General features: G+C 46.1%; 1 protein-coding gene across 3 annotated transcripts in view; it reads right to left on the reverse strand.

Moving 5' to 3' along the window:
- Positions 1 to 13,330, reverse strand: part of ABL2 (ABL proto-oncogene 2, non-receptor tyrosine kinase) — a 40,915-nt gene continuing 27,585 nt past the window's right edge. For all 3 annotated transcript variants that reach the window (XM_069981132.1, XM_069981131.1, XM_069981133.1), the window contains exons 5-11: positions 12,306 to 12,390; positions 12,026 to 12,203; positions 11,742 to 11,926; positions 10,712 to 10,864; positions 10,381 to 10,470; positions 5,024 to 5,194; positions 1 to 4,716 (exon numbers count right to left, since the gene is read on the reverse strand). In XM_069981132.1, the coding sequence (XP_069837233.1) occupies positions 3,203 to 4,716; positions 5,024 to 5,194; positions 10,381 to 10,470; positions 10,712 to 10,864; positions 11,742 to 11,926; positions 12,026 to 12,203; positions 12,306 to 12,390 (2,376 nt within the window). In that variant the 3' untranslated portion in view covers positions 1 to 3,202. The remainder of the gene's footprint in view (positions 4,717 to 5,023; positions 5,195 to 10,380; positions 10,471 to 10,711; positions 10,865 to 11,741; positions 11,927 to 12,025; positions 12,204 to 12,305; positions 12,391 to 13,330) is intronic.

Here is a 13,330-nt window from a genome sequence, read left to right on the forward strand (position 1 = left end):
AGTTTATTTGCGATAAAATATTGCAACATCCTTTTCTCTTTTTTGCTGTTTTTCTTAAAAATAACAAAAAAAATTATATATAACATGGCATCCATTCAAAAGTCACATTCACGTCACATTTAACACTGTTAGCTGTTCACAGTCAGAAAATAAAACAGTGAGAATTAAATAAAAAAAACAAAAAAACAAAAACAAAACACCAACAAAATATATTACAAAAACTAAAAAAAAAAAAAAAAAAAAAAAGAAAGAAAAGAAAACACTGGTGGATTGTAGGGAGCAAGGCGGAGGAGTGCTGCACCGGCAATCCCAGAGAACTCTCAAAGAGCATGTTCTGCTGCAATGCTTTTCGGACTTTACGGTAGTGATCCTGAGGACTCTATAAACTCATCTTGCCATAGGAAGGACTTATGGAAAGGAAGACATATAAGCTAGCAGGCAAGTATCTCACAAGGAGCTTAGAAAGATATCGAGAGGAAGGACATTGGGTCTATCAGAGCCCAACCAATATGTGAGAATACACAATGCTACTCACTGGGGTGAAGGAAGCTGAGCTATAGGACTCAATGCCTGCCAGGATCAGAGACCCAGCAAAGCTGGTGCTTGTTATTCTTCTCTCATGGTAGGATCCTATCAAACAACTCCCCATATCTCAGCTTCTTAAACCCCTATAAGTCTAGCATTAAGGATGCGGTAGAATCAGATATGAGGGTTAACATTCACTTTAAGTGGCAGAGTCTGGTCCATTTAGTGTCTCAGCCCTATTTAGTTTAGTGGGACTGAGCTGCAGTAATAGACACTGTCCATAGTGTGCTGCTTCATCTAATCTCATACAGCACATAAGGGCTCCGCACAAGTCACTGGGGCATGCTTGTAGTGCAGAATTACATGGGATGGCGGTTACTGGCCCAAGTGTCTGGGTTTTGCATTGAAATATGGCGGCAGACATTCATGATATGCACATATGCTGCTAAGTGCAGAAGTGACAGCACTGGTGGACACATAGAGAAGGGGTGTGAGGGCTCCTCAGTGACCCAGTGAGGGGTAAAGGAAGAACAGCAGACCACTATTAGTACATGCAGCATGGCTAAGATCAAGAATACTACATTCAGGCGGCTAAAACGTTACGTGCTGTGTGGAAAGGTGCCAAGGCACTGATGATAGATTTATAAGAACACTAAACCGTAGAAGTAAGTGCACACTGAGAAAACTGAGGAGGAAAATTTACTCTCTTCAATGATTGACCTATATATAATGTGCATCCCAGGAGATCATCCAAGCCTTTCCTCCACATCTCTGGCTGCAGCAGGAGCCTCCCCCCTCTCTGCACCTCAGCCGTTTACCACTCAAAAATGGAACACACAAGCAGATTATGCCACATTGTTTCCCGAACGTGCAGAAAATGCCGCAAAAAGTAACAACATAGTAAAAGGATATAATCTTGGCCTGTAGGTTATCGGCCCTTTCTAGGTTTAGTGTTACTTAGGTGCATTCACTGTGCTAATCCCCTGCAGGTTTGTCCTGGTGGGAGAGGGGGGAATGTGAATACATTTTACCATTTCTGATATGATCACCATCCACTTATAACCACAAATCATCTGCAGTGTAGCTGTGCTGACATTGCTGCTCTACATTCATAGAATTATACTTTCTTCCATCCATGAGATTTGAGTTTTGCAATGTGCAATGCACCCACCAGTGGATACAATGGTCTTTGAGTTGTATTCGGTGGACTAGACATGTTTTCTACACACCGCACTTGTATAAGAAGCCAACATCACCGCCGTGTCATGTGAGTACATTCAGAGAAATGATTGTAGTGTTTTACATTGTAGTCACCAGCTAAGGCCTAAACGTCCAGTTTCTGCTGGAAGCATGGACACTGGATATATAAATGCACCCTCTATATCCCAAACCAACACTCACTGATCAGGCGTTCAGACTCCAGTTATGACGTATTCCAGTACAGCCCAGAAACAGCATTTCAGACCATTGCATTCATTACTATGTGTATACAGACAGCATTAACTGTGATCACAAAACTCCAATATACATATTTTGCAGATTATGCTTTACAGAAAGAGAGGGCGTTACCCCAAGTGAGGTTACAATAGATCATTCTCTGTACAAAATCTGGAGAAAAAAAGACCAAAAAGTAACATCATTATAACTCAATAATCAAGTGGCATCCATCAGTTTCATGTAAATGTGTTCCAAGTGTAACACGGACGCTGTGCAATGCCGACGGTGGCCGAAGCAGTCACATTGCGTTGTGGGTCAGAGAATGCATAGAAAAACATGCTAAGATGTCATGGCAACTCAATATCCAAAGAATAAAAAAAAAAAAATCACAATTTCTCTAAAAATGATAGATTTCATGACATATACTTACACGGTGGCAACATTAGTGTTCCCGTAGGTTACATACAGTGGCAGCAGCGGATTTGCAGCCGAAATGTATTTAATACACATGGGAATGGCACCTACCAGTAACTAGGAGACAAAGTGGCCACGTCACGGTTTCCCAGTGAAATCATAAGTTGGGTAACTGTGATCCGCCCCAAAATGGCTGCACCTCAGCACAAAGACCATAGTGTCATGGCTGCTTTATACCACAGGTACCGTTCAGCTCCTGCCATATAAAAGGTGTGAAAATTAACCTCTAACAGCAGAGATCAAATGAGGTAAGAGGTGATTTCTTGGGCACTGCTGAACCTAGAGATGAATGGCATATGACCTCTTCTATGGGGACTGTGGGCTCCACCTTTATACATAGACTTCTCTGGCCCAAGGAGGAGTAAGTCGATAGATAGCCAATAGACCTTAAAGGGTGTCCTAACGTCCCTAACTGTAATTTTGGACCCATGGAGAAAAGAAAAAAAAAACAAACTCCAAAAGGAGAAATATATGTTAAACCTGAGATGTAAAAGGACATAAAGCAAAGCAAACATGATAAAAAATAAAAGTCTGTCGTTTTTTTTTTTTTTTAGTGTTAAAATGTGTTCTGCTGGACTTTTGGTCTTAACCAGCATAGATAATATTCTTCCTTTAGCAACAAGAGGCCAAACCCTTCCGCGTTCTCCTCCAAAGATGAGGTCACTACCATCTGTCCCACACTGTGCAGTGGATCAGACTGGAGAGAGTCGATCTATGGTGTTTTGTATTACAAGAAACAAATGCCTTTCATGCAGCTGATCTCTAGCTACCTCTGCACCACATCGCTGATCTCCTGGACGCAGGACAGTAAGTTATTGAGTACAGGGTTTGGACCCTGGGAAGCAGAGGATGTACCTCCTGCCGCACCACCTGCGGAAGACACCTGCAGCTCCTGCAAGCTGACCTCTAACCGGCTGACAGCCTCGCGAAAGGCAAATTTGTTTCGTGTTTGGGGTATGGAGTCAACGTATCCAGTGCAATAGTCCAGAAGCTGGTGTCCTGTGTCGACCAGCTGGCTGTTGGGCTGGGGAACGGTCAGTGCACTGGACAGCATCCCGGCACACTGCAAAAGAGCTTCTTTGCTTATTTTTTCTGCAGGAACCTTCTCTGCAGGCTGTTTGGACTTCCTTAATGCCCCCCTACCACCCCCTGCTGCCCCATTGGAAAGCTTTCCTACATGGGTAACAGGAGGTGGAGGTGGCAGCATGGGCCGGGAAGGCTTGGAGGCCCTGTCAGTGACGGGTGGTGTTGGCGTGGGTGAGGCGGTCTCCTCTGCAGGTGGCTGTTGCAGGAATCTTACATTTGGAGGAGGAGGGGGAGCACATTTAGGTTTCATCCGGCGATGAGAAGGGCGGTCTTTTTCAGACCCAGCAGATGACACGTGTTCCTGAAGCAATTTAAAGGTGTGACCTAAAGAATCCATGCCAACCAGCTGAGTATCTGCAGATGCATTTCTTGGGGATGGCGAAATGAGAACTGGCACTTTGTGGTTGTGAGTGGCAGCAGGGAAAGACGAAGAGGCACCACCTACATGCTTGCTGGGTGATGACCTCTCATCTGAACCTGTACGCAGACCACCATTTCGCTCACCACCTCCAGTCCGCGGAAGCATTTTAGGCTTTCCTCTATCTCTATTTGGCTGAGGGGGTGCTATATCTAATGCAGTTCTTGGAAGGTCCTGTGGATTCTCATCTGGCTGTGAGGCAGCGCGGTCCAGCTGGACCTTAGTCCGATGGCAGTTTCTGGGTAGCGTCATGGATATCCTGTCTTGCTCTGGAACAACAGGAGACATGGAAGATGTGGAATTTGACCTAGGGAAAGGTTTAGACTGATCCTCAGTGCTGCCTGTTTTTCCTGTCCGCAATCCAAATGTCTTTTTTATGAGACGGGGTGTGAAGAAGCCAGATATTCCAGTCCACCCTCCACTAACGCCCCCTATGGCTTCTTCGGCAAAACCACGTTGAGATGAACCCCCATAGCACTTATGAGAGCCTGGAGAAGCAGGAGTGTCTAGACCATCAAGTGGCTGGAAAGCAGCGAGTTCTCCAGTTAGTTCTGGCCTTTTGTGCGGCTGGTTCTCCATCTCACGGAAGGAGCTGCTGCGTTTCGGGGGCTGCGGGGCACTCTTTTTCTTCATGAAAGAGCTGAAGAATCCTCCCTTTCGATCCCGTGTAAATGTTGTCTCTTTGGAGTCTCCTAGTAAGCTGCTTGGAGATTTGTCCCTCTGTTTGCGTGGAAGAGCCGGGGAGCCGCTTGCTACAGGAGATCCACGAAGAACTCCTGATAAGAGAAATGCAAATAAAACTAGTACTATATTACATAATATCACAGTAGATACACAATAACGTATCTATAGTCAAAGGGGTTATCCAGGATTTGAAAAGCACAGCCACTTTCTTGTAAAAACAGCACCACCCATGTCCCCAGGTAATATGTGGTATTACAGTCCAGCTGCAAAACCCACACCCAAACTGAGGACAGGAGAGGCGCTGTTTCTGGAGGAAAGCGGACATATTTTTCTAAACCTGGACAACTCCTTTTTAAAGCTTAAATTATACACAGACTATTCCATCGGTAGCTCTAGTACCTGGCGTTGTGCTTGAGGTTGAGTTATCGGATGAATCTCCTGTGCCTTCAATGTTCTCCTTATTCTCCGCTTTCTTTTTCAGGGTACGGGACTTAGATGGTAGCAGAGGAAGTCGACTCTGATAAGATGATGTGGAGGAAGAAGCGGTGCGTCCAAGTTCTTCAGCAACCTCTGCAAAGGGAGAAACAGCAACATCTGGAATAAGCCTGCAGTTCTAATACATAGTCTGTGACTAAATGATGCCAACCATTCCTTTTAGATACAATGGGGGAGATTTATCAAACATGGTGTAAAGTGAAACTGGCTCAGTTGCCCCTAGTAACCAATCAGATTCCATCTTTCATTTTTCAAAGAGTCTGTGAGGAATGAAAAGTGGAATCTGATTGGTTGCTAGGGGCAACTGAGCCAGTTTCACTTTACACCATGTTTGATAACTCCCCCCTATTGTTTCTCCTTTATATTGGTTTAGCAAAATTTACCAAGCCTCAAACATCAACTCTTGGCATATAGCTAGGGTTTGCCGCCACATTACGATCAAGGAAGGTTTGACCATCAAAAGATGCCAAAAACAAAGTGCCAAATCCCTTTTGGCATCTCGCCGGCACGGCTATACGCGTTGCCCCCTAACTTGTAGTTAGACTGCATCGCAGGCCCATTCAAGTTGTTTTGTTATGCAGGAAAATCCTAAGGGATACTCCAGGACTAGAAAAACACAGCTACTTTCTAGCAAAATCAGCACCACATCTGTCTCCAGGTTGTGTATGTCATATTACAACACAGCTGGGGGGGGGAGGAATTTAAAAAACAAAAAAAAACATATCCAGCCCTGATCCCCCAACATCTCCTGTTTGGCTTCATCCAGTCTCAAGATCTTCTCTCGAACATTGTGCTCTTATTCTTTTACACTGGACTATCTTTGCACACTGTTTTTGAAAAATCTTTTTGAAAAAGTTAAAAAAAAAAAAAAAAGAAGATCTTCTCTCCTCTTCCTTACTTTGGTCCTCTTCATCCTGATTCCTGCGAGGTTTTATGTGAGCAGAAACTGTTTTTGACGCTTGAAATGTCACAAGAACCAGAAAGAGGATTGCAGCAGCAACCAAACACAGCAGACTGGGCCAGGTAAGTATACTTCTTTATAGAGCTGGGCGATATGGCCAAAAAATAAAATCTCGATTTTTTAAAAATTTTGGACGATTCTCGATTTAAATCTCGATTTTTTTTTTCCTTTTTGCTAAATAAACAGAATAGTTTTGTCCTTGCAGCATCAGATACTATTTTAATGACATTTGAGACAACTGTATTGCTTCTCACTGTAACAGTGCTCCCCTGTAGTAGACAAGCCCCCTGTGTGCCATTCTGGGCCCCCATATAGTATAGGACAGTGATTTTCAACCAGTGTGCCGTGGCACACTAGTGTGCCGCGACACATGGTCGGGTGTGCCGCAGGGAAAGTTCCCCAAACTATGGTGCCCCTGTGAAACAGGAGAAAACAATGGGGGAGAGAAACCTGGGGATGGGGGAGAAACAGGGGAGAGAAGCAGGGGGGAGAGAAACATGGGAATGGGGGAGAGAAACATGGGGATGGGGGAGAGAAACATGGGAATGGGGGAGAGAAACATTGGAATGGGGGAGAAACAGGGGAGAGAAGTTTGGTGGAGAGAAGCAGGGGGGAGAGAAGTATGGTGGAGAGAAGCACGGGGGAGAGAAGCACAGGAGAGAAGCAGGGGGGAGAGAAGTATGGTGGAGAGAAGCACAGGAGAGAAGCACGGGGGAGAGAAGCACAGGAGAGAAGCATGGGGGAGAGAAACATGGGAATGGGGGAGAGAAACATGGGGATGGGGGAGAAACAGGGGAGAGAAGTTTGGTGGAGAGAAGCAGGGGGGAGAGAAGTATGGTGGAGAGAAGCACGGGGAGAGAAGTATGGTGGAGAGAAGCACAGGAGAGAAGCACGGGGGAGAGAAGCACAGGAGAGAAGCAGGGGGGAGAAGTATGGTGGAGAGAAGCACAGGAGAGAAGCAGGGGGGATAAGTATGGTGGAGAGAAGCACAGGGGGGAGAAGAAAACAGGCCCAGGTTTCACACTGAGTGAGTATAAATACATTTAGAATCTATATTATTAACTATATGTATAATATGTACTGTTTTAGTGTCATTTTGTGCCATTTTGGTTGGTGGTGTGCCCCGGGATTTTTTAAGTATAAAAAGTGTGCCGCGGCTCAAAAAAGGTTGAAAATCACTGGTATAGGAGATCTTCTTTGTGTGTTTAGTAGTGGAGGTATAGTGGATAAGGGGTGTAGTAGTAGTAGTACAGGTAAAGATGAGGGGTGTAGTAGTACAGGTACAGATGAGGGGTGTAGTAGTAGTACAGGTACAGATGAGGGGTGTAGTAGTAGTACAGGTACAGATGAGGGGTGTAGTAGTACAGGTACAGATGAGGGGTGTAGTAGTACAGGTACAGATGAGGGGTGTAGTAGTACAGGTACAGATGAGGGGTGTAGTAGTAGTACAGGTAAAGATGAGGGGTGCAGTAGTAGTACACGTATAGATGAGGGGTGCAGTAGTAGTACACGTATAGATGAGGGGTGTAGTAGTAGTACAGGTATAGATGAGGGGTGCAGTAGTACAGGTATAGATGAGGGGTGTAGTAGTAGTACACGTATAGATGAGGGGTGTAGTAGTAGTACAGGTATAGATGAGGAGTGTAGTAGTAGTAGTAGTACAGGTACAGATGAGGGGTGTAGTAGTACAGGTACAGATGAGGGGTGTAGTAGTGGTACAGATGAGGAGTGTAGTAGTAGTAGTAGTAGTACAGGTACAGATGAGGGGTGTAGTAGTACAGGTACAGATGAGGGGTGTAGTAGTAGTACAGGTAAAGATGAGGGGTGTAGTACTAGTACACGTATAGATGAGGGGTGTAGTAGTAGTACAGGTATAGATGAGGAGTGTAGTAGTAGTAGTACAGGTACAGATGAGGGGTGTAGTAGTACAGGTATAGATGAGGGGTGTAGTAGTACAGGTATAGATGAGGGGTGTAGTAGTAGTACAGGTATAGATGAGGGGTGTGGTAGTACAGGTATAGATGAGGGGTGTAGTAGTACAGGTATAGATGAGGGGTGTAGTAGTACAGGTATAGATGAGGGGTGTAGTAGTAGTACAGGTACAGATGAGGGGTGCAGTAGTAGTACAGGTATAGATGAGGGGTGTAGTAGTACAGGTATAGATGAGGGGTGTAGTAGTAGTAGTACAGGTACAGATGAGGGGTGTAGTAGTAGTACAGGTATAGATGGGGTGTAGTAGTAGTACAGGTATAGATGAGGGGTGTAGTAGTACAGGTATAGATGAGGGGTGTAGTAGTAGTACAGGTATACATGAGGGGTGTAGTAGTAGTACAGGTATAGATGAGGGGTGTGGTAGTAGTACAGGTATAGATGAGGGGTGTGGTAGTAGTACAGGTATAGATGGGGTGTAGTAGTAGTAGTAGTACAGGTATACATGAGGGGTGTAGTAGTAGTACAGGTATAGATGAGGGGTGTGGTAGTAGTACAGGTATAGATGAGGGGTGTGGTAGTAGTACAGGTATAGATGGGGTGTAGTAGTAGTAGTAGTACAGGTATAGATGAGGGGTGTAGTAGTAGTACAGGTATAGATGAGGGGTGTAGTAGTAGTACAGGTACAGATGAGGGGTGTAGTAGTACAGGTATAGATGGGCAGCTAGGGGGGGACTGGGGGTGACGGAGGGCGACTGGGGGTGACGGAGGGCGACTGGGGGTGATGGAGGAGGAGTGGGGGTGATGGAGGGCGACTGGGGGTGATGGAGGGCGACTGGGGGTGATGGAGGGCGACTGGGGGTGATGGAGGGCGACTGGGGGAGATGGAGGGCGACTGGGGGAGATGGAGGGGGACTGGGGCAGCTGGGAATGATTGGGAAAGGAGTACACATAGCCCTCCTCCCCTCACCCCGGCCACACATGCAGGTCCCGGTCTCTGCAGGAGGCTGCAGGGACTGTAGTGGTGATAGCGTCGCTGCCATTACTGGAGCTGTACAGCAGGATCAGGGGTGAAGATCCTGCTGTACAGCTCCAGTAATGGCAGCGACGCTATCACCACTACAGTCCCTGCAGAGACCGGGACCTGCATGTGTGGCCGGGGTGAGGGGAGGAGGGCTATGTGTACAGCTGGGGAAGGTCGGTCGCGGCTCTGGGGGACTGCCGACCGACCTGCACCTCGCCGCACTTCCCGCCCGCCCGGCACCTCGCCGCACTTCCCGCCCGCCCGGCACCTCCACGCAGCGCCGCCCCCTCACTTCCCGCCGGCCGTAACCTGCACCTCATGGCCGGCCGGCACCTCCACGCAGTGCTGCCCGCCCTCCATCTCCTGCCCGGCACCTGCACCTCCCGTCCGCCCGCCCGACTGACTCTCCGCGCTTCTCTGCCCGCAATGATTTTTTGTGAAAATCGAATTTACGATTTTCACAAAAAATCAAATCGATTCTAACCTTCTGGGCGAATTAATCGAATTAATTCGATTAATCGCCCAGCCCTACTTCTTTATTTTTTAAATCAGATCATTTTTATTAGCTTTTTTTGTTTTGTTCACAGCAAAAACGCAGGTTCCTAGACCAGATGGTCAAGAGCCACAAATCAGTAGAAAATTTGCGCACATGAGACAGCATACAAGGAGAACAGAAGCAGCCATATATGCGATCCATAGAATCAAAACATGAACAAATTACGACAAAGTATTCTTCTTCTAAACCTAACAAAACCGTGGTGTGAGTACTTCATTTATAAAGAGGCTTATGGCATCTTAACTAGAGATGAACAAACCGGGTTCGGGTTCGAGTCGATCTGAACCCGATCGTTCGGCATTTGATTAGCTGGGGCTGCAGAACTTGGATAAAGTTGGATAAAGGTTGTCTGGAAAACATGGATACAGCCAATGACTATATCCATGTTTTCCACAGAGCCTTAGGGCTTTATCCAAGTTCAGCAGCCACCGCTAATCAAATGCTGAAAGTTCGGGTTCGGATCGACTCGAGCATGCTCCAGGTTCGCTCATCTCTAATCTTAACACATTCCAGTTTACAGATCTACGCTCCAGTGTAGTCATTGCACAGTAACGTTTGGTTACCTGTCTAACCCTAAACATCAAGAATAGAATTATACTTCTATTACTTTCTCTGCAGCCCAAGACAGCTGACAAACAAACTCTTTAAAAGGAACAGCAACACTCAACTAGCTTTGCCAAGTGAGGCTCTGTGGCGCTTTGTGTAGTCACTACATTCTATGGTGTGAACAACCTTTTACCACCTTACAATAAAGGTTGCGCTGTTCTAAGACGTTAGGACCATGAACTTACCCTCATTTATATTGGAATCGTGAAACATTGTTTCAAAGGCTTGGTGCGTCTGAGCAAAAGAAGGCCTGTCGGCGGGGTTCCACTGCCAGCCTGAGGGAGTAAACAGTACTCAGTGAGAACATAGTTTTCATAGAATAAAACATCATGTGAATGTATGTACATATAGGATACTGGTTTATTATGAACAGTGTCAAAAAACTATACTGACTTATCTAAAGCACAATAGGTCAGAATATTCCCCTCATAGTTATACATTTATACATATTACAGGCACCTATTATTTAGTAGTCCAGTAGTATAGTGACACAAAGGAAAACACCAGCGTACTCACATGCTCTCATTAGTTCATAGACCTTCGGGGGACAACCTTCTGGCTGCTCCATGCGATACCCTTTCTCCAGTAAGTCATAAACCTGGGACAGGTCGATGCCAGGGTAGGGAGACATGCCATAGGTAGCAATCTCCCACAGCAGCACACCAAAAGCTAAAGAAGAGAGAACAGGATTACAGGGGAACCACAAACTAAAAAAACAATGTAATATTCTGCCCAATTTACAGTAACACACTAACCATTAGTCAATGGTTACAAAAAGCAGCTTTGAGGCTAATAGTCACAGTTGTTGGAGGGGAAACCCGCTTTCAGCCACACTAATCCCTGGTGTAATTGATGCCAGGCATATGGTGGTCATACAAATGGGTGGATGCTCAGCGTCCACCACAGGGTCTCTATTTTGGCTCATAGAGAGCTTTCAAGAGCCCCTCTTAATAGGCCATTTAGAGGTCATGGTAAAAAAAAAAATGTATGGATTTATCGGGTTATCACAGTGCTCTGTGCATACGCCTTTTTTTGAATAGGAACCATGCCTGAAACCCACTAGGCATTGTATGGCAACCAGGCCGCCCAAGTGTGAGCTGCGTCTCTCCACACGGAACTGAGTACATGGCACTGCAACCCTGGGGGCTTTATTCTCATCTTATAAAGTGATATCATATTCCTGGGATATACCATCACTTTATAATCGGTGGTGGTCTGACCTCTGGGATCCAGGATACAGCACTGCATCCCCATCACCGTTCTCCCCGGCAGATCTGCATCTCTGCCACCCTGCTGTGAAGGGAACTGCAGCCCATCCCATGCATAAAATTACGGTGGCTAAATCACCACTGCAGCCCCTCCATTCTCACAACGGTTCTCAGGATCTACATGGAGAATAAAATGGTGCAGAATATCTATAAAAGCCTGGTTGTTTTCTCATCCACATGGCCAAATGTAAATATCCCCTTAAAAAAAACAAAAAAAACCCATATCTTTCTATCTATATCTATATATCTATATCAAGTAATATAGGACAAGTTCTCACCCCAGACATCTGATTTGATGGAGAACGTGTTGTATGCCAGACTTTCAGGAGCTGTCCACTTTATAGGAAATTTAGCGCCGGCATGAGCCGTGTATGTGTCTCCAGTCATAAGACGAGATAGACCAAAATCAGCCACCTTCACGACATGATTTTCACCAACCAAGCAATTCCTTGCAGCAAGATCCCTATGATAAGGAAAATAGCCAAAGGCGCTATATGATCACTGCAACTTGTGACACGCACGGCTCTCTCAGCACCATAGACAGAAGTTGCATGCAGCTCACCGGTGGATGAAGTTTTTCCTCTCCAGATACTCCATGGCGGAGGAGATCTGTGTGGCCATGTAAAGCAGGACAACTGCAGTCACTTCCTCCCGGTTACATTCCCGGAGATAGTCTAGCAAGTTCCCAAAGTGCATGTATTCTGTTACAATATAAAATGGGGGCTCCAGTGTGCAGACACCTGGCAGGATATGATGGGAAATGTTAGGAGGGGCATCTTACATACACATTCTATAGACAGACATTACACATCCCTTCTAATCAAGTCTCTTCTGCTACTGACCTAAGAGTTGCACAAGGTTGGGATGTTTGATCTCTTTCATGACTGCTGCCTCCTTTAAAAACTCTTCTACCTCCATAGTGTCTTCCTGGAAGGGATGAACATCACATGAATGAAGACTAGTATTAGGAAAAACAGAATCCACTACTATTGTAACTATAATGAACGTGGTATTTCAGTGGGACTGGGAATCATCTATGTGTATGTATGGTGGTGGATTAAGTATACTCTCAGATAAGTATGCATGGTTTGGCTGAACTGAGCATGCATGTGTATGGGTGGTGACTAGAGATAAGCGAACCTCGAGCATGCTCGAGTCGATCCGAACCCGAACTTTCGGCATTTGATTAGCGGTGGCTGCTGAAGTTGGATATAGCCCTAAGGCTATGTGGAAAACATGGATATAGTCATTGGCTGTATCCATGTTTTCCAGACAACCTTAGAGCTTTATCCAAGCTCAGCAGCCCCCGCTAATCAAATGCCGATCGTTTGGGTCGACTTGAACCCGAACCCGGTTCGCTCATCTCTGCTGGTGACTGAGCATGCATGAGCATGGCTGGTGACTGAGCATGCATGAGCATGGCTGGTGACTGAGCATGCATGAGCATGGCTGGTGACTGAGCATGCATGAGCATGGCTGGTGACTGAGCATGCATGAGCATGGCTGGTGACTGAGCATGCATGAGCATGGCTGGTGACTGAGCATGCATGAGCATGGCTGGTGACTGAGCATGCATGAGCATGGCTGGTGACTGAGCATGCATGAGCATGGCTGGTGACTGAGCATGCATGAGCATGGCTGGTGACTGAGCATGCATGAGCATGGCTGGTGACTGAGCATGCATGAGCATGGCTGGTGACTGAGCATGCATGAGCATGGCTGGTGACTGAGCATGCATGAGCATGGCTGGTGACTGAGCATGCATGTGTATGGCTGGTAAGTGAGCATGCATGTGTATGGCTGGTAAGTGAGCATGCATGAGCAAGGCTGGTGACTGAGCATGCATGAGCATGGCTGGTAAGTGAGC

Source organism: Dendropsophus ebraccatus, chromosome 8, assembly GCF_027789765.1.
Source record: "Dendropsophus ebraccatus isolate aDenEbr1 chromosome 8, aDenEbr1.pat, whole genome shotgun sequence".
In the NCBI taxonomy this organism is placed as follows: Eukaryota; Metazoa; Chordata; class Amphibia; order Anura; family Hylidae; genus Dendropsophus; species Dendropsophus ebraccatus.